The sequence below is a fragment of the Paramisgurnus dabryanus genome, chromosome 21 (assembly GCF_030506205.2).
Source record: "Paramisgurnus dabryanus chromosome 21, PD_genome_1.1, whole genome shotgun sequence".
Taxonomy (NCBI): Eukaryota; Metazoa; Chordata; class Actinopteri; order Cypriniformes; family Cobitidae; genus Paramisgurnus; species Paramisgurnus dabryanus.
Window position 1 is genome coordinate 5,891,213 of NC_133357.1, and position 21,800 is coordinate 5,913,012.

A 21,800-nucleotide genomic window follows, 5' to 3' on the forward strand; every position below is an offset into this window, starting at 1 on the left:
AGGGACAGCACAAGTTGTGTTAAAACAATGTGTTGTCCCTAAACTAACACACCTTCTGTGTTATGATTTATTGTGCCGCCTACCATGGTCCTGCAACTTTAGATCAGAAATGTCTTGTCTGCAAGTGTTCATTTTTCACAAAATAGAGTAACGCGAGTAACAAACTCACTTCAATTTCAGTCATTGTAACTGCGTTACTTGTTTTAAAAAAAATACTTCGTTACATGCTCGTTACCACTAAAAATAGTGGAATTACAGTAACGGAATTTCTTTGTAACGCGTTACTCCCATCACTGTTTTTAACACAATTTGTTTTGTCCCTTTAATTTATTTTAACATGAAATAACGCCTTAAATGGCATGACACACACAATGTGTAAAAAATGAACACATAATTTTTTACAGTGTAGCAGAATTCTATGAATTTAAAATTATTATCATGTCACATGTGAAAGATTTTATTTAATGTGAAAGAAAAAAAACACAGTGACACAACAAATCACCAGTCACTGGTTTTACCCATAAGGAAGGTAACACCAGTGACAGTAACACCAGTGACAATTTTCATGAAAACTGCATTTTATAAACTTACTGCTGCAAAGTATCAAACCACATGTTGTCAATCATTGTATACTCACTAAATTAAGTAGTTTAATCCATTTGTATTCTAGTTTTTTTGCAATTCACTAACAATAAAGGAGATCATACCATTATCTTAAACTTAAAGCTTCATATGAAATCATGAGATAAATGAGAAGATTTCTGATAACTGAAAAGAGACAGTGGACTTACCATGGATTTCTCTTCATAGATCTCCAGGAAATTGAAAGAAGGAAGTCAAGTGATGTCATCAGTGTGATTTTTATTTCAAAATAAGAGTTTTTTTGTTAAATAGTAACACCAGTGACACAACTCCAGGGGACCACTACTTTCATTATATATTTTATAATATTTATTTAGCTTTTTTTAAATGTAATTTACATCATATATTTGATAGTTATGGACACATTATTATATTTTAAATGGAAGAAAACACTGTTTTTGATCTTAAAATAAAGCATTTTCCCTCTGTACATAACTGTGGGGAGGAGCACTTCTGTGGTGCTTGGAATTCTAATTAATTAATGAATAAAAATCAAATATTGCTACATTGATGGCTCAAGAAGGTGTAATTGTTCAAATAACATATTGTTTCATTTTAAAATATAAAAAAATTGTAACCCTAAAGTGTTTTTCAAGTGTAATATTTCTGTTAAGGCTAGGGACAGAAAAATTGACATTTCCGTAGAATGACCCAATGGTGTTTTTATTGACATTTATAAAATATCGCTTAAGAAACCAGGCTACAGATTCCAACAAATGCTTTGCTCTTGTTTGTGATTCTCAACAAGTTTTGAATGTAGTTGCGTCTAAACTTTCCGGGCATTACAAAAGCTGTTTTTGGAGTTACTCGGTTGCAATCGCTTGTTTATTTCTGCCTCATTAGTCTAAAACAAGGAAATGTTTGTTGAATTGTTTGCAAAAAATATGATAAGAATATTTCTTTATTTCCCAGAATACCCAAGGAAATCAAAGTGGGAGTTTTGCTTATCGATGTCTTAGTTTTGAGGCGAACTATATAGTGTGCAAACTTTCACCTGTTTCTCAGAAAAAATTGTATTTGTATCTACAAATGTTTATTGTATAAAATTCTTTGAATACAAATAGGAAGTACTATATCATGTTTTGGCTTTATGTTTTTAACTAAAGGCTAATGAATATTTTACAAGAAGATCTATAATTTCACGTCCTGCCCAATTTCTTTTTTCAACTGGATATCAAGAAAGAAGATTATTTATGAAGCTATTTTTGACCCAAATGTGGTACAACTTAAGCTCACCAAATCCTTGTGAAGTGAAATCGAACAATGACAGAGTATGGCACAGCTTCAGGGACACATGCTCAATGATTACTGAAATATTTATTTCAAACGCAACGATGATCGTTTAATAGCTACCGTATGAAGATTGACTGCCATAAGCCCTCCAAGAAACTACCGTATCACGCTGCGTTTCATAATTATTAAGATTATTACGGTGATAATGATGGTGAATATTATCACAGTCTCCGAGATAATCTACATTATGTCTCTTTTTGCGCTCTCGGGCCTGTCTGTAGACTGCCACGGCTTTTCGGCTCGCGTCCCTACGGATCCTCTCATCAAAATCCACGCGATTAATATTTCATGTAAAGTTTAGAGCTTTCTTCCTTGGTACGTAGCAAAATCACAGCAGAAAAATACTGCTCGGAGACATACAATACATCTTCCACCCCCCTCCTGCCCTCCTACATGAATGCACACTTTCTGCTTCTCTCCCATCCTTGCTTTTCCCAGGCTTCCCTCCATCGGGTTTCCTAATGTCATTCTCTTTTTGTTTTATCTATCTCTCTTCTAATCTCTTCTGCTTATCCCTTCTCTTCCTCTGAATAATACACAGTGTTAATATAGTGTGCAAAGAAGCCATATTGTATTCCCACAGTGTGTTTCTGCAATCGTCTTCTCTTGGCTGCACTCAGCTTTAATGAATGTTGGGGAAGTTATTAGCTGGCACAAACTGCCTCTGGTGAATCACACTGTCTCTGCCTTTGTTGTTTGCGTGATTCATTTTCTGTTCTGGAGCAAATTTGGCTGTTAAAAGAAGCAAGGAATCATTGGATTCCTCTTTATATTTCTATTGCACACTCTTGTTGGATCTCATTTCTCTCTTTGATATTCTCTCTCGGCCTTTCTCTTGGAAAAGCAACTTTGGAATTTGTGGAATTGATCATGAATTCTGTTTTTATCACACATTTGCGTACTTGGGTTTTCTCTTTATCAATCTGTCTATCCATCTGTTCATCTATCATAGACTGTAAAGAAAGATGGACGTATTGTCCGTGACGTCACCCAAAGGTTTCTGAAGATCGTTTTTGAAGCCAATAGTAGGCGGTGCCTGCCGTCGCAATCTTGGTCCCGCGTCGCTCGCGGATATCCGATAATGGGTAAAGAGGCAGGACGTAGATGAAGCTGAGGTGGCTGGTTGCTGAAACCATGCGACTCTTGTGACAGCAGTGACTGTCTGTCTGTCTGTTTGTCTGTCTGTTTGCTGTCTATCTATCTATGCTTAGGTCTCAAGAAAGACAAGAAGATCTGTCTGTCTGTCTGTCTGTCTGTCTGTCTATCTATCTATATATCCTTAGGTCTCAAGAAAGACAACAAGATCTGTCTGTCTGTCTTTCTGTCTATATACATATCTTTGCTCAGGTCTTTTCATTCATCCATCCATCTATCTATCCATCCTCATACCCAGGTCTCAAGAAACAACAAGAAATGTCTGTCTGTCTGTCTGTTTGTCTGTCTGTCTGCTATCTATCTATCTATCTATCTATCTATCTATCTATCTATCTATCTATCTATCTATCTATCTATCTATCTATCTATCTATCTATCTATCCTTAGGTCTCAAGAAAGACAACAAGATCTGTGTGTCTGTCTTTCTGTCTATATACATATCTTTGCTCAGGTCTTTTCATTCATCCGTCTATCTATCTATCCATCCTCATACCCAGGTCTCAAGAAACAACAAGAAATGTCTGTCTGTCTGTCTGTTTGTCTGTCTGTCTGCTGTCTATCTATCTATCTATCTATCTATCTATCTATCTATCTATCTATCTATCTATCTATCTATCTATCTATCTATCTATCTATCTATCTATCCTTAGGTCTCAAGAAAGACAACAAGATCTGTGTGTCTGTCTTTCTGTCTATATACATATCTTTGCTCAGGTCTTTTCATTCATCCGTCTATCTATCCATACTAATCCTCAGGTCTAAAGAAACAACAAGATCTGCCCGGCTGTTTGTCTGTCTGTCTCTCTAAATGTCTATCTATCTATAGGTTCTGTCTTTCTATCTTTCTATGCTTTGGTCTAAAGTGTCTGTCTGTCTGTCTGTTTGTATGTCTATCTATCTATGCTCATATCTAAAGACAACAGTGTATGTAGGTCTGTCTGTCTGTCCGTCCGTCCATCCGTCCCAACAAGATCTGTCTGTTTGTTTGTTTGTTTGTCTGTCTGTCTGTCTGTCTGTCTATCTGTCAATAGGTCCTGTCTGTCTGTCTGTGTGTCTGTCTATCTTTCTATGCATTGGTCTAAAACAACATTGTCTGTATGTCTGTCTGTCTATGCTCAGGTCTATAGACAACAATATCTGTCTGTCTGTCTTTCTATCTGTCTATCTATATATCTATGCTCAGGTCTTTTCATTCATCCATCTATCTATCCATCCTCATACCCAGGTCTCAAGAAACAACAATATCTGTCTGTCTTTCTATGTCTATCTATCTATAAGTTCTGTCTGTCTATGTGTTTCTGTGCTCATTTCTAAAGACAACAGTGTCTGTCTGTCTGTCTGTCTGTCTGTCTGTCTGTCTGTCCATCCCAACAAGATCTGTCTGTCTGTCTGTCTGTCCGTCCGTCCGTCCGTCCCAACAAGATCTGTCTGTCTGTCTGTCTTTATTTCTATCTGTCAATAGGTCCTGTCTGTCTGTCTGTTGGTCTGTCTGTCTATCTATGCTCAGGTCTAAAGACAACAATATCTGTCTGTCTTTCTATGTCTATCTATCTATAAGTTCTGTCTGTCTGTCTATATGTTTCTGTGCTCATTTCTAAAGACAACAATGTCTGTCTGTCTGTCTGTCTGTCTGTCTGTCTGTCTGTCCGTCCCAACAAGATCTGTCTGTCTGTCTGTCTGTCTGTCTGTCTTTCTTTCTATTTGTCAATAGGTCCTGTCTGTCTGTCTGTCTATCTTTCTATGCTTTGGTCTAAAACAACAGTATCTGTCTGTTGGTCTGTCTGTCTGTCTGTCTGTCTGTCTGTCTATCAGGTCTAAAGACAACAGTATCTGTCTGTCTGTCTATCTTTCTATGCTTTGGTTTAAAACAACAATGTCTGTTTGTCTGTCTGTCTGTCTATGCTCAGGTCTAAAGACAACAGTATATATCTATCCGTCTGTCTGTCTGTATGTTGGTCTGTCTGTCTATGCTTAGGTCTAAAGACAGCAATAACTAGATATTTCTTTCTGTCTGTCTGTCTATTGTTATTTCTATCCATCCATCCTTATGCTCAGGTCTTAAGACAACAAGAACTGTCTTTCTGTCTGTCTGTCTGTCTGTTTACCTGTCTGTCTATTGTTATTTCTATCCATCCATCCTTATGCTGAGGTCTTAAGACAAAAGGACCGGCTGTCTGTCGGTCTGTCTATCTATGTTCAGGTCTAAGAACAGCAATATCTGTCTGTCTCTATTTTTGACCATCCATTTTCATATCTATCGGTCTATTTCTCTGTTTAACTAGACAGTTCGCTTTTCATCAAACAGTGTGGCTTTTAAGTGATAAAAATCTATAATGGTTATAAAACCTTTATCCTTTTATTTATCCATCAATCATCTATGCATCTGTCTCTGTCTAGCTACCTGTCAAACTATCTAGCTATTTCTCATATCTAACTACACAGTTGTCTGTCTGTCACATTGTGTGGCTTTTTGAGGAAAGGTGTGCCATTTTAAAGTTATAATATACATAAAATATATATAAAAATACTACAGACACAGCAGGAGGGACCTGAATCAGACATACAGATCAGGAAAGCACAGAGTTTTAGGAATGAGCTCTTTTTTTCAGAGCAACTACACAGAACACCCTAGCAACAACTCTGAACATCTTAGCAACTGTATTTTATTTTCGTTACTGTGATTGATTAAGAAATAAGATATGATGTGTTGCCCTCGTGTGAGACGAGAGGCACTTTTTATTCTCGTAATGAATGCAGTAGATTGCCTGCGTTATTTGTTGTCTCTAATTAAGTTTAAACAGAACTTAAGGAGGTTTTCCTTTTTAGTTTTATTTTTGGCCCACAGTATAGCAAGAAAGAAAGGTAGTTATTAAACTGTCTTATAACTGAAGAAAAACTGTCTATCTGTAAAGAGGGGCGAGTCTTTGTAAAACCTCTCTGACTTAAAGTCTGGCTAAGAGTGTGGTGCATATCGATTGGAAAACCAGTTGAATGGCTGGAGGAGATTTATATAGATGCCTTATGTAACCTGATTAATGATGTAATTATGCGATGACATCATGATTTTATAGCACAACCCTGTTTTGCAAGATTATTTGCAACTCATTCTTTATTTTTGCTTGAAGGTATGTGGTCGTTTTCTGTGTCCGAGTTGGCCGTCCCTGGGGTGGAGATCGGTCGTCTCTCTGCAACAGATGCAGACCTGGGAGAAAACGCTCGAATGGATTTTACCATTGTGGATGGAGAGGCAGGAGATGCATTCAATATAACCGGACTGAACCAAGAGGCTGTGCTTTTATTAAGCAAGGTGGGTGAGCAGAATTCGCATGCAACCATTGCCTATATTAAAGATTTAAAGACTTCAGGTTTTCAACTTTGCCAGGCAATTCTGAAATGAATTATATCTCATCATTCGGCTTGCGCAAGTAATCGAACAGATGTGCTGTTACTTTTCCAGGCAATACGTCTTATGGTTTTGCCTGGTGGGCAATAAAGCAGGCAACAAAATAAAATTAAACGACAACCTGCATGGACCTCTCTAGATACTGTAGGGTGCTTTGATTTGACTTTGACCAGTTGGATATTTCCCAAAAATACCTTACCAACTGTGTACTAAGACAATAAATGCAATGTGCTCCTGTATATCTCAATGGTAAAGCATTGCGTTAGTGGCGCTAAAGGTCATGGGTTCAAACCCAGAGAACATACATATGATAAAAACAGTGTATACTTTGTAATGCACTGTAAAGGGCCATTCACATTATCACGATAATTATAATATAGTTTTTAAAAAAATATTTTGAAGAGAATAGCGTAGTTCACACCACAACGATATTGATAAAGATACAATGAATTATTGGCATCACTTGCTGAGCGATTTTTTTTCCAACTTATGAATGATAAACCAACACCAGCCAATCATATCTACTTGAATCTAAGGTGCATGCACAGACGCTTATTGCTGAGGTCCATTACATAAAATTACTTCAGGTGTCCAACACAGTCGAAGTTGCAGTGAAATTGACTTCATATTGTTTTTATTCACACTATTACAGAAAAAGGTAAGATATTAGATCACACAAACTAGATTCACTGTTTAGAGATACGCGAAGATACGTTGAAGATATCTGTTGGTTATAGCCGCTTGTAAAGGGGCATGCACACCAAAGCTTTTACGCCCGCTCTGCTTTTTCAAGTAAGCCAGCAGCTAGCATTTTTTTTCTGCGCTGAAACCCGGCGCTCTGCGTTTTTTCCACGCTGAGCATCGAGAGTCGAAAGAGATTCAACTTTTACACCTGCAGCTGGCGCATGTTTTTAATAGTTTCCAATGGAAGCGCAGCGGTTTTTCAAAACAGCCAGCGACTGGTGGATTTTTTACGCGCAGAAAGCCAGTGTTCTGCGTTTTTTCCACGCTGAAAGCCGGCGCTCAGTGGTTTTTCCGACCTAAGGGGGCGTGCACACCAAAGGTTTTACGCCCTGGCCGAGCATGTTTTCAATTGTTTCAAGTGGAAGCTCTGCGTTTTTCAAAAAAGCCATCAGCTAGCTTTTTTTTTCGCTAAAAACGGTGCTCAGCGTTTTTTCTGTGCTAAGGGGGCCGGCACACCAAAGCTTTTACGCTCGCGGCCGGCGCATGTTTTCAGTTGTTTCCAATGGAAGCTCAGCGTTTTTCAAATAAGCCAGCAGCTAGCGTTTTTTTTCCACGCTCTGCGTTGAGAGTTGAAAGAGACTCAACATTGGGTGAAAAGCTCCGCTCTTCAATTTCAGTTCTCACATGGCTGTCCAATCACAGTGGAGGAGGGGCGGGACAAATATTACAACAACCGACAGGCTCACAGCTCAAGTATCACAGCTACCAAAGCGCTCAGCTGAAGAAAGCTGGCGCACAGCTGAAAAAACAGGTGGCATAAGGCGTCCTCCAGGGATTTCCAGCCGCGTTTAAAAGTTTTGGTGTGTACGCCCCCCTAAGAGTACTGCGCCTTAAGTTACGTTGGTCTACCCAGCCTGATCTCACGAGAATTCGTACATATTTTACCAGTTGGCTAATTCGTATTAATTTGTGCAAAAACGAATGATTATCATAAAAAAACAATATCGAAACCCCACCCCTAACCCCAAAGTCACAGGGTAGAAGGCAAATCATTAAAAAAAAATATGAATGTGGTTGTACGAATTAGCCACCTAGTAAAATGCGTACGAATTGTCATGAGATAGTGTTGGTCTGCCAAATGCACAAATGTAAATGCATACACCCTGGCAACCAACCAAAACATCCTAGCAACCATACAAAGAAACCTATATTCATACTAAACCAATAGAGAATAAAAGAACTTAAAAGAAAAGCAAAAATAAATACATTATTACTGAATGAATTTCAAATGAGTTAAATTGACTCTGAGTTCAAATGTAAATGAGAGTTAATCTTCTCGACAAACCACTGCCAGCAAACATGCGCATTAGTGCCGGCAGAAAGAAAGTTTAACCTGCGGCCCCCTCGAGACGTTTCGTCACAGCAGTTTATTTAAACAGAAACTCTGCACGAATCGAAGACATGCGTTTCGAATAGAAAGCAGTAATTCACACAGAACTAATTGAAACGAGAAAAGACCGATCAAAAATATGCAAACTGGAAAATGAATGGCAAGCTATTTTCCACCCTGATGGCTTCTCACAAAGACAGATGCGTGTGCGAGATCTGCATTCGTCTGCTGAGCTTTGTACTTCAATGACAGGTATGTGTGCTAGTTAAAGACACAACAACAAACAATAAAGGGAGGCGTGCGTGAAGCCAAAAGTGAAGGTTGCAGAGAACAAGAGGGATGTGTGAGTCACAGCGCATAGGAAAAGCAAATTAGATGGAGCGTGTGGAGACTAATGCTGTTGAGTAACAGGAGAGCTCGAGTTGAGGAGATGTTGATTAACACGCGACTGCAGTCCAAGTGACAGAGCTTTTCATCTGTAGTGAACACTCCTCACTCCTGCTGTTAAAGCCGCTGCAACGGTAAAGATACACCACAGCATACTGACACCAGTACTGTGCTACTTTTAATATGTCATCAAACTGATGGGATGCACCGCAGAACAGGAATTTACACACCAAAATCGAAGCAAATCACGTTACTCACTCTAGATTACTTGCGACATTACTTGTTTTTTGCATCACTCGCAGAAATGAAAACACTAGCCATGTTTCCATCATCATGATTTTATGAGAATTTTGAACTATCGCATCAAAAACGAATGATGGAAATGCCAAATTTAGAATAAAATCCCTTAATTCGCAAAAAGTTTTTACGCTCGCTTCACTTATGCAAAAAAGAGTAAATGCGAAAAATGGGAGATGGAAACGCATTTGCCAAATGAATTCTGACGTAGTAAACATTAAACCTACGGGACTGACCATCTAGCTGTTTCCGCTTAAGTTGTCTTTACCATATATGGGGCTCGACATTGACGCAATGCCCTTGCTGCTAGTGCCTGCATCAATAATGCTGCATTCCTTCTGCTGTGCACAGCATTTAGTTTGGCAATTTCGAGCTGCACTGCTAATAAATGTATAACTTGCCCAATCGTTACTATATGCAGTCCTGTCTCCAGCTTGCCTTGATTTGTTTACTAGGTTACCAATACCAGCATTATTCACACAAACAACTTGATGAGAACGCACCTAATTCGCATTTGTTTGTTTTTAGTTTTTTGTGAATTTTGAAAAGATTCGCTTCACGTTTTGATGGAAACCCAGCTACTGGCTGCGTGTGAAACCGCACACTTTCCTACTAAATAGAAAGCAAAAAAAAACAGTATGTGACTAAAGAAGTATGTCCAAATCCACAGTACTCATAAAAGAGTAGGCAAAAAGTACCCGAATGACCTACTACTTCTGGCTAGATTCTGAAGTGTGCATTTAACGGATCATTTCCTGTCCCATGAGGCCATCGAAGAGGATTTGTGAACGGAGATGACGCGACGGAACTGACACTGGTAGGTCACATGACAGTGACAACATGGCGAGTGTAGTATATCCAGATTTCATTCATACTACACCCATTCATACTATATAGAGCGCACTTATTATAAGCTTGTTAAGTATTTACTGGTTACTGGTTATCCATTTTCTGACACAACCCGACATATCAAACCCATAGACTGTAAAAAAAGATGGACGACGCCTGTTCGCTCTCTCCATTGGTGACAAGTGAAGCCGTCAGTGTCCCGATACGGCGCTGACATCTTGGGTCTTGAGTCTTGCAGTAGTGAGCAGGAAGTAAAGCCACAAAATCAAGGCCCCGCCCTCGCAGAATGCGCATATCACAGCTGTCAATCATGACGTGACACCACCGTTTTTATAGCATTAATTAACTAACTAAAAACAAACTTATTTAAAAAAAAAAAAACACTTGAATTTACATCAGTGTGATAAAAACTACAGTAAATCACAGAAACCAGCTTCGGGAAAAAGATAATTGAAGTGTAATTAAGTTGTTTAGTTGGTCTCAAGTCCCACTGAATAACGTGGGGAGGCGGGGTTTATGACCTATACTGGGACCAGTCAATGGGGGGGGGGGCGATTGAGACGTTTTGGCTTCACTTTTCAGGGCTTGTGCGGCATGCTTGTTCAAACCTGACATGACAATAGGTCAAAGCCAATTTCTCGCTTGAGTTGATAAAAAATTGCGGCAGACGTTGAAGGGAATATTGCGCATTTGCGCCAATCACATAGTCCAATTCGAGTCAATCATGTTGCCCCATATGCAACAAAAATGCAAATTATTTCATCATTAAGTATTGATATTGTGTAACATGTTATCTTGTTGTTTTTCCATTTATGTAAAACTTTCAGAAATATGCATAATTAGCTACGTTTACATGCAACCAAATAATCCGTTTGTAATCATATTGATGGCTCAATCGGATTGAAAATCCTTCATGTAAACACTTTAATTAATACAATTGAGGTCGATCGGATGCAAATTTCAATATTGAAAGTGGTGGTGTAGTTCGATCTGTAATCCGATCATCAGAAGAAAAGTGCGCATGTTAAAGCATGAATCGTAGTATTTTCCAATCAGATGCAAAAATACCTTATGCACATGCGCAGAAGAATTGTGACTAAGTTCACGTCTTATTTTTACCTCTTATTTACATATCGCTCGTTTCTCGCCGCAGAAACATGCAAGAGCAAGGCGATGGCAACAAGCATAATTAAGGTAATGGGGTTACACGCTTTACATTCTGCAGGGTTCATGTGTACTTTCATAACATTTTATAAAGCAATAAAATAGCATTGTGCCTTTCGAAAAAAGTTTTCTTTGCCTATACCTGAAAACTTCTTAAGAACAACTTTCTCCAACACAGCTTTGACTTTGACACAGTACATATAACCAGAGATAAAGAGTGAACTCGACAAGAGATGCTGTGCGCTGCGTTGCCAATTCCTCTGCTTTTTGGCGAAGTTTAGATTTGGGATACTTGTAAACATTTTTCTGCGGGTTAAAGATAAAAGGATCTCATTCATTAGTTATTGGTATTTGGGCTGTGAATAGTCATTGGGATTCTTTTGAGTTAGTTTTAAATTGCCATTGGGCTGGTTTTGATGTGCGAATCTGGCAACCCTGGCTGTGCGTTTGCGCAGACGTTTGGTTCGTATTATGTAGAATGTACATGTAAACGAACATTTGAATCAGATTGCAATGTTTAGGGTGCATGTAAACTGTACTGTCGTAACCTGCAATCGGATTATTAGTTGGATTGACTAAATTTTGTGTATAGCTATTGTTCATTACAAATAATAGGTCTGTGGTCGTCACCCCGCACTTTGGGTTGTTAGGGTTGGAGTATGTCTATGAAACACATCAAGCATTAAAAATCGGTTTCTTCATGATAAAACTTCTATAAATAATAATCCACGTGTTCAAATACAATCTTGTATGCCAGTCCCATTCCTCCTGTGTTTTATATTCATACCATTATGATACATCACTTTCACCGGTCTGTACTGACGGACAGCAGGGTCATGGATTTACAATATAATCTCATCTGCACCAGCAGGTTTAGGACCAATGATGAAACGACATGCACGACTGACTTCTAACCTAATCTCACCCGAGCAAACCCTGAAGTTGTTCAAGTTATGCGTTGCAAACCCCGACACATGCTACTGTAATATGTTTTTCTGAGGAGGTTTAGAGATGAAAAAGCGAGCATGTGGGAGTTTGCACTTTTCACTGAAATGAAGAGATATTTTGGAGCACCTTTCTGCTCCCAAATACAATGTGAAGAAACTGTGTATAAGTGTATAAATATGTTTTTTATTTTTCAAAATAACAGGCCGTCGACTACGAGAGGCGCAGCACGTATACGCTCACCATAGAGGTGCAGAATCCAAACATCGACTCGCGATTCCTCAGACGGGGTCCGTTTAAAGACCGGGCTATGGTGCGTGTCACGGTTCTGAACGCGGATGAGCCGCCACGGTTCTCCCGTTCCCGGTACAGACTCGACGTGTCTGAAAACTGCCCGCCGGCTTGCGTAGTGGGAAGAGTGGCTGCCGTGGACCCAGATACAGGCCTCAGTAACAATATAAAGTAAATATCTTTTTCTTACAATTGTTTGTAAAAAAACCTAATCTCTGAGTCTCATGATATTCATGTTCCAACAGGATATGTGTGTGTGTGGGCTGTTTTCACTTTTGTCTGGCACGTTTGTCTGCTTAACTGGGTTATTGACTTGAAATGATTCACTCACTCCTGTATATCGTCTAATCCGTCTTCCGTCCTCCTCTCAGATACTCCATCGATCCCGAGTCAGACCCCGAGGCGCTGTTCCGTATCACCTCTGACAACGGCCTCATCACCACGACGGTGGAATTGGATCGAGAGCAGGACCAGTGGCATAACATCACTGTCATCGCCACACAGAGAGGTAACCACACCTCCTCGTAATTCCGTCGATTCCGACCGTTTGACAATTTCACACGAGCAGCGGCTTGTAATCGGCCCGCAGAAAAGCTATTACTTCAGCTTCGGCTGCGGACATGATGGCTCATGCCTGACACGGGCAAACAGAAATGAAAGAGATAATTGCATGAAAACTCATATCTTCTGAACCTCAATCCCGTATATACTGTGCTTCTTTTGAGTTATGGTTTACCTTAGCTCAAGGTCTCCAGTTTTAAATCTTAGCACAGTGGCCCTTCTGAAGTGACCCTGAAGTGGATTTATACCTCATGTTCGGTAATTACTCTTAAGTTGTGATCAAACAACCGTGCACAATTACATAACATCATATTCAGATGGCGTTTGGGCCACTTCTGGTCATGATGGAAGTGTCCCCAAAGAGCAAAGACCACCGTGAAGATGCGCATTATGTAGCTTCTGTTTCATGGTCCATTAGATTCAGCTGACCTACTTGTGGTTTAAAAGCTTTTTAACTTTCTTTCTTTACTCGTAAGACTATCCTGTTCTCTTCCACAGACAGCCCAAGCCAAGTTACCCGGGTGGCGGTTTCAATAGAGACACTAGACCTGAATGACAATGCACCTGAACTTGATCGGCAGTACAGTACGGCGGTGTGTGACTCCAGTAATGCTGGACAGGTCAGCCTGTATGACTTTCGCTATACCATAATCCTGCTGAAAAAATGCTAAAACCACCCTAATCTTGTTTGCTGGTCTACGCTTAGCTCCAATTAGCAATTTCGAATAAGCTATTTTTTATATTTTAGTTTTCATGTTAATTTGAGGTTTTTTGTTATTTTACTATTTTTTAACAACACTGAGATTTAAGTTAAAGTCTGCATGAAATTTATTTTATCTAATTTTTTTTTTTTTTATATTTCAGTAGTCTTTTGTTTTAATTCATGTGCCCTCATAAGCTCTTGTGGCAATTATTCCCTGATGATGTCAATTAGACAACTTGGGCGGGAGCATCCGTTATCCCGTCCCTTCCAGCTGTCAGTCTACGCCTGCTTTTCAATATCCAACCAAATCACAGTGAAAAACATGTCATGCCCATTATTTTCCTTGTGTGATATGTTAAGTTTCACTTGGAAATACGTCACAACAAGGAATTAAATTTGATTTCTAGTTCACGGGGACTTTAACTCTTTCCCAGCCATTGACGAGTTATCTCGTCAATTAAGAGAAAACATTTCCCTGCCAATGACGCTTTCCTGATGAGTTTTTACGGTAATCTATAATTCTGTTATTATCTACTAGATGGTATGTATAAAACACTAAAGCAAAAACTAATTTAATTAATTTCAAACTCCGTGTATGTTTTAATAATTGTTCTGAATCTGATCTCTAACAAATTTGCCTTACAAAACTGCAATTATCTCAGCTTTTTGCTCAAAATTTAGTTTTTTTAAAGAAACGTACCCATATTTAAGAGGTTAAAAAAGAGAACAAATGAAGATAGGATGAAATTTTTTCCCGGTTTGTTTGTTTAGTTGAAAGCAGATGGTCTGTTCTTTCATTTGATATATTTGTATGTTTATATATTTATTGAAGAAATTTTTCCTGGAAGGCATTTTGGAAAACTTTTGTGAAAATCACAAAAATGCTGGCGGCATTTTTTTAAAAGGCTGGCGGGGAATGAGTTAAAATACCTCTTTTCAGTTTTAGTTTTTATTTCGTTTCAGTGGTAATTTTAGTGCCTCAACATTTCTAATAATCATTTACTTGAAGTTTATTAAGCTCACTCTCTACGTACCTTGGCCTACGTAGTTGTTTTTTACAGTAAAGGATGCCTACAGTTGAAATCATATTGTAAATTGAGTCATAAGTGTTATTACGCTGCAAAAAATGATTTTCAAGAAAAACAATCTTAGTATTTTTGTCTTGTTTTCAGTAAAAATATCTAAAAATTCTTAAATTAAGATGCTTTTTCTTGATGAGCAAACGACCCAAGAAAATAAGTCTAGTTTTTAAAAAATATATAAAATATAAGTGATTTTGTGCATAAAACAAGCAAAAAAATCTGCCAATGGGGTAAGCAAATTATTCTGTGGTTAAGAAAAATGTTGAAGATTTTTGCTTACCCCATTGGAAGATTTTTTGCTTACCCCATTGGCAGATTTTTTTGCTTGTTTTATGCACAAAATCACTTCAATTTGATATTTTTGGTCTAATAACTAGACTTATTTTCTTGGGTCGTTTTGCTCATCAAAAATTTAAGAATTTTTAGATATTTTTACTGAAAACAAGTCAAAAATACCAACAAATTTTTTGTGTAGGCAGTGTGTTGTTTATGGCCTTGAGTGCTTTTATGAAATCCCTGCAATAAAAATCATTAGGGCTGCATAATTCTTTTAAATGTCTTTTAATTAGGCAAATTCAATGAGTTTCATTCTACTGCTAAGTCTCTGACTCAGGTTAACAACTACTTTCTATGGATGCTGAACAGTAGTAGTGCTTATTTCGCAGTCCATACGATCGAATGGAACGCACCCAGAGACTTTTGTGGGCCAATAAGCAATCACATACAGGTAGCAACTACCCGAATACCTTAGCAACCACATAGCAATATGAGAAAAAAACACAAAAAGCCTCAGTAACAGCATAGCAAAAACCTGCCAACCGATTTAACTTCCTAAGACCTGGTGTGTCCACATATGTGGACATCACATTTTTTTGTTGTTTGCACAATACTTGTTAATTCTGTGTAACTGGAACCTGTTGTACACAAACGTGGACAAAAAACACTGCTTCATGTTCACTTAAAAATATTTGCTTATTATATTTATTGGTTCTTCCTAAGGCCAAATAGCTGGAAGAAATCTGAAAAAAAAGAGCTTGGGTCTTAAAAGGTTAAATATCCTAACATCATGGTTGAGACTTTTGCATTGTTATTGTGGTAATATATGTTGTATATAGTTCAATAAAATAAAAAGTTGAAAAAATGTTGCCGTAGCAATAAAATTAGATAAACATAAGTTGAGGCACAAAAAATAATAAACTTAAATAGCAATATCGGTTAGAAATACAACCATGAAAAAGCTAATAAAATGACGAATGCTAATAGCAAAATGGCTAAATTCATAATAAAAATAAAAAGTTAAACAAAACAAAAAAACACATGAAAACATGAAAAAATGACTTTCTTACTTCGTATTTTTGTCTTGTTTTCAGAAGAAATATCTAAAAATTCTTAAATTAAGATGTATTTTCTTGATGAGCAAACTGACCTAAGAAAATAAGTCTAGTTTTAGACAAAAAATATACAATTTAAGTGAATTTGTGCAAAAAAATCTGCCAATGGGGTGAGAACATTTTGCTGGAATTAAGTGTTTAAGAAAAAATTAATCTTATTTTAAGATTTTTTTTCTCACCCCTTTGGCAGATATTTTTGCTTGTTTTAAACACAAATTTACTTAAATTGTATATATTTTTTTTAGAAACTAGACTTATTTTCTTAGTTCATTTTGCTCATCAAGAAAATACATCTTGATTTAAGAATTTTTAGATATTTCTACTAAAAACAAGACAAAAAAAATACTAAGTAAGAAAGTCATTTTTTTGCAGTGCAAGCACTGCAAAAAATTATTTTCAAGAAAAAAAATTCTTAGTTTTTTTTTCCGTGTTTTTATTAAAAATATTTAAAAAATTAAATTAATATTTCATATTTTTTTGATGAGCAAAACGACCCCAAAAAATAAGTCTAGTTTTTAGACCAAAAATATCAAATTTAAGTGATTTTGTGCATAAAACAAGCAAAACAATCTGCCAATGGGGTAAGCAAATTTTTCTTTAATTTTCTTGAATTTTGTGTTTAAGAAAAATGTTCAAGATTTTTTTGCTTACCCCATTGGCAGATATTTTTACTTGTTTTAAACACAAATTCACTTAAATTGTATATATTTTGTCTAGAAACTAGACTTATTTTCCTAGGTCATTTTGCTCATCAAGAAAATACATCTTGATTTAAGAATTTTTTGATATTTCGACTAAAAACAAGACAAAAATACTAAGTAAGAAAGTCAATTTTTTGCATTGCAAGCACTGCAAAAATGATTTTCAAGAAAAAACATTCTTAGTATTTTTATCTTGTTTTCAGTAAAATATTTAAAAATTCTTAAATTAATATTTCCAATTTTTTTGATGAGCAAAACGACCCAAAAAACAAGACCCAAAAATATCAAATTTAAGTGATTTTGTGCATAAAACAAGCAAAAGAATCTGCCAATAGGGTAAGCAAATTTTTCTTTAATTTTCTTGAATTTAGTGTTTAAGAAAAATGTTCAAGATTTTTTTGCTTACCCCATTGGCAGATTTTTTTCTTGTTTGGTTGGGTCATTTTCCTCATCATGAAAAAGCATTTTTTAAGCATATTTTTACTAAAAACAAGACAAAAATACTAAGATTTTTTTTCTTGAAAATAATTTTTTGCAGTGAAGGCATTTCTGAATTTTAGGAGATTTTTGCAATCTTGTTTTCTTGCTATTATTACCAACACAATATCATGGCAATTTGTATGTATTTTTTATGAAGTGGCTAACTCGTACATGCCTTCGCCCCCTGATGTTGGGATTAAGGGTGGGAATTCATTATTGTTTTTATGATTGTTTCGTACGTTTTTATACGATTCACTCTGTATGAATTATCCAATTCATAAAATACATACGCGATCAGGCTGTATTTACAACAGTGCATATATTAGCCTCTGTACAATCTTCCTGATCAAGGGTTGACAGATGGAGATGAATCACCAATAATTTTTCTCAATGTCTTACAGGTGGTTCAGGTGATCCGGGCAATAGACAAAGACCAAAGCAGCCACAACTCTCCTATTCACTTCAGCATTCCTCCAGACTTCAGCAGTGCCCTTAATCTCTCCCTCCGAGAGCGAGGAGGTGCGCTTCATCCTCCTGCTCTATATTCAGACATATATCCACCTTCATCACACTCATCCATTCATCTTTATGTCACATTCTACTCGGCTGAACGCGGTAAACTCCCCTCAGTATGCTCCGGCAGTCCTCGCTTTATTTCCCTCCTTCATCTGTATCCTCAATCCAATCTACTGCACTCAAATTTACTTACAGGAGCGCTTCACCCACGAATGAGAACCCTGATGTAGTTACCTCACCCTCGTGCCATTTCAAACCTGTGTATGCTATATATTATATACAGACCGAGATTGTGAGTTTAATTAGTTATTATTTGTAGTTTATAATTTTGAAGTAGGTTCATTAATATTAATATAATGTTTAGCATTTTTTAAATCTGAACTGTACCCTTGAAATGTTTTTGTTTCACCTGTCTAATGAATGTTTATGTTTTAGACTACACAGCAAGTCTGGTTCTCTTATCGTCCCTGAAGCCTCTTCCTCGCTCTTCCTCTTTACTTACACTAAAAATACCCATAATGCTTCATGACGGTGCATCAGACCTCAGGAGCACGGGAACGATTACTGTTACGGTGTGTCCCTGCCAGAACGGAGGAATGTGGGCAGAAGAGCAAAAACGACAAACGGGCGAGAAAGATAAAGCATCTCTGCCAGACTGGGAGAGGCAGGCGGTGTGTTTGCCCTCACCGTCAAACTCTTCCCTGTTGGGATTTAGCTCGGCTGCCATGTTGGCGATTCTGGCCTGCGCTTCGACTCTTCTGGGTGAGTCTAGATTTCCCGAGCATTTCGTCAGTGTTTTGATTGCCATTCAGTCTTGGTTTTGTCCTCATCGTCTATACACCGGACTGATTTAATGATCTGTTATAGCTACATCTGTCTATCACCTCCTCTCTTTTTCTGCCATCGCCTGCTGGCTTGTCTTGAAACTTCTGCTTTTTTATATGGGCTGTATGTGTGTGCGTTGATGAGCAAACCCGTCTTGTGGTTTCCGCTCTGTTTGTCATTTAGGTTTTCTAATGAACATGTTTGGGATTCATTTCTGAAATAAGCCTCATAATAATAAGCGCTGATGGCATCATATGACATTTTTAGATTATGGACCGACCCCACCTCCAACTTATCCCAAGTTAAAAGACATCTTTGATTGGTTTTAATCACCAACCATTTCAAAAAAATATGCTGTATCTCTCGGCCATAAAAGACGACCTGAATTTTAAACCTTTTATCAATTCGTTTTGGAGCTTTATATCACTTCATCCTAATTTTCGACATCCAGAGTAATTTAATTTGTGACCTGTGCTGGCAAATTTTGGAATGAGAAATTTTTCAAAAAAGAAGTTAATTATAGTTTGACATTCTCTATTAAAAAACTTCAAAACGATGTGTAATTTTTTTGGAATCTGACAAAAAAGCTACACCTGACTGAAGTTGATTTTGAGAAAAATCGAGTTAAAGAGCACCTATGGTCCGATATGTGCTTTAACATTTCCTTTGTTGTGTAAGTGTGTATTAGTACATGTTAACGATATGCAAAAGGTACAAACCCCAAAGTAAACGATGACACGAGTTATCATCTCCAACGTAAATCTCTTTTCTTGGACTACAACAAACATGCGGAATGTAGGCAACAGTTTACTTCCTGGGATTGTTGATGTAGTAAAGACCAACATTATCATAATTCATCCCGCTCATGGACTCACATTTCTATTTTGGTTATATTGTTAACTTCTTAATAAACCACAAACAAACATGTATACATTTAATTTACTGTAGTTCCCTCTCACAATCCTGCCTAAAGGCTCATTATGCAGGTCACTATGCAAATCTTTTGTTTCCTCAGCTGTCAATCAATCCTTCTCGCATACGGCCCCTCTAAACAAAAAGTGTCTTACAATTTCTAAGTCAATATATTGTTTTATATGAATGAGTAGACAGAATGATTTACACATCATTATAAAGAAAAAACTCTAGACTACTAGATTCTGTTTAGACGTCTTGTGAAAACATGTCTAGTATGGGTTTTGTGGACTTATATCAGTAACTTAAACATTTTGCTTTTTAAAAAAACCATGCATAAACATTGTTCTCTCAAAAATACAAACATGTACATACATGTAGCTCATATAATATTGTAGCCCAGTTTGTGCTAAACGCAGTGTTATGAGACACTTGCCATTATTATTTTTTAAAGCAACTGAAAAAAGACCAAATGTAAGAGCATGTCAGAACCTCTGACAGTGTCCCAAAATGGTCGAACCCCAGAGGGTTAACTCCTGTTAGCATTCTTTCAAACATGATAAAGAGCGTCACATTTCCGGACGACTCAGAGGTATTCAGGCCAATCACAACGTACAAATTAGCTGGCCAGTCAGGGACACAGCGCTTTTCAAATCGATGAGTTCTGTACAAAATCCATGCGTTTCATGAAGAGAGTGAAATCTGGAGCTACAAAAAATTACGGTTTCTGGCAAATAATGTTTTTTTTTACCATAAATCACAAAAACACATTTTATTATACCAAATACACAAAAAAATTTGTTTTAAGGAATGAAATAGGTGCACTTTAAAGATTTTTTAAGGTAAAAAAAGTGAATCTGTACCTTAAAATAACTGGTAAAACTAATAGATTTAGCACACACAAAGTCAAAAACAATATCTATAGGAAAAAATATATGTTCAACCTTTTTGTTTCTTTTATTGATTGATTGACATTGAGACAGACAGCTTGAAAGCAATTCTTGTCAAAACAGATCTTTTTAAAACTATAATTCTGTGTGGATATGTGTATAAATCAAGCACACATCGGATCTGTAAGTCTGTGCGAGGAAGATCATTTTCAAGTCTTGTCGCTTAATAACTTTTTAACATCAATCACTTTATTTTCTAAAGTACTTAATGTACTTGTTTTTTATAAAAACTCAATTTCACCCAAAATCAATATTTATATTTTCTTTCGCCTGTAGCTCAAAATTAGAGGTGCGCATTTCAACTCATTTTGCCAGCACAGGTTACATTTAGTTTATATATGCCATTACAGGAATCAATTCACACATTGATACTTTTAAAAATCATTTTATTTTAAATGGATGAGAAAAAGAAAGTGTCTGGAGTCATTGCGAACACTGAACAACATGGCAACAGCTTCATGAATTATATTGACACTGACAGTGATGTCGTTTTGAACTTTTTTGTGTCAATCTCTTTGCCATTTAATTGCAGACTGCTGTAAAAATAGTTATTTAAAGGAAATTTTAACAAAGTTAATATATATATATAATATATATAAAACACTTTCATGTCATTCTATAAAATATAATTAAATGTATAAAGTTTAATGGTGCACGGATGAGTGTTAAAATAACTCCTTTTCTCATCGTCTCTCTCACCCTACAGTGGTGGTGGCGCTCTCTCTATCTCTGCGCAGGCCAAAGCGAGATACTCAGTCTCCGGTAGAGGATGATGAGATCAGAGAAAACATCATCACGTATGACGACGAGGGAGGCGGGGAAGCGGACACGGCCGCTTTTGACATTGCGGCCTTGAAGAGCGCCCCCCAAAGCATGAGACGAGCACAGCGCCTCCGAGACATCAAGAATATGTTAGTAGACTCGTATGCATGTGTTTGTGTGTTTTATGATGACTTTAATACTTATATTTATGCCTTATATTGTGATTTATCTCCATCAATTGGCTTGACAGCAGACGACTCCGGGCCGGATCTGTACCGGAGCTGCTGACTTCGGGCAGATCCATCCTGGAGTCGTTTATGGTGCTTTTCCATTGCATAGTTCCCCACGGTTTGGGTCAACTAACTTTTATGAGATTTTCCACATTGTGCAGTATGTAGTACCCGATACTTTTGTAGG

At 37.2% G+C, this 21,800-nt stretch overlaps 1 protein-coding gene across 1 annotated transcript in view; it reads left to right on the forward strand.

The window, feature by feature from the left end:
• Window positions 1-21,800, forward strand: part of cdh24a (cadherin 24, type 2a) — an 88,270-nt gene that overhangs the window by 61,494 nt on the left and 4,976 nt on the right. The window contains exons 6-12 of the mRNA XM_065269038.1: window positions 6,216-6,397; window positions 12,415-12,671; window positions 12,872-13,008; window positions 13,560-13,681; window positions 17,820-17,937; window positions 18,370-18,696; window positions 21,328-21,532. Of these exons, the coding sequence (XP_065125110.1) occupies window positions 6,216-6,397; window positions 12,415-12,671; window positions 12,872-13,008; window positions 13,560-13,681; window positions 17,820-17,937; window positions 18,370-18,696; window positions 21,328-21,532 (1,348 nt within the window). The remainder of the gene's footprint in view (window positions 1-6,215; window positions 6,398-12,414; window positions 12,672-12,871; window positions 13,009-13,559; window positions 13,682-17,819; window positions 17,938-18,369; window positions 18,697-21,327; window positions 21,533-21,800) is intronic.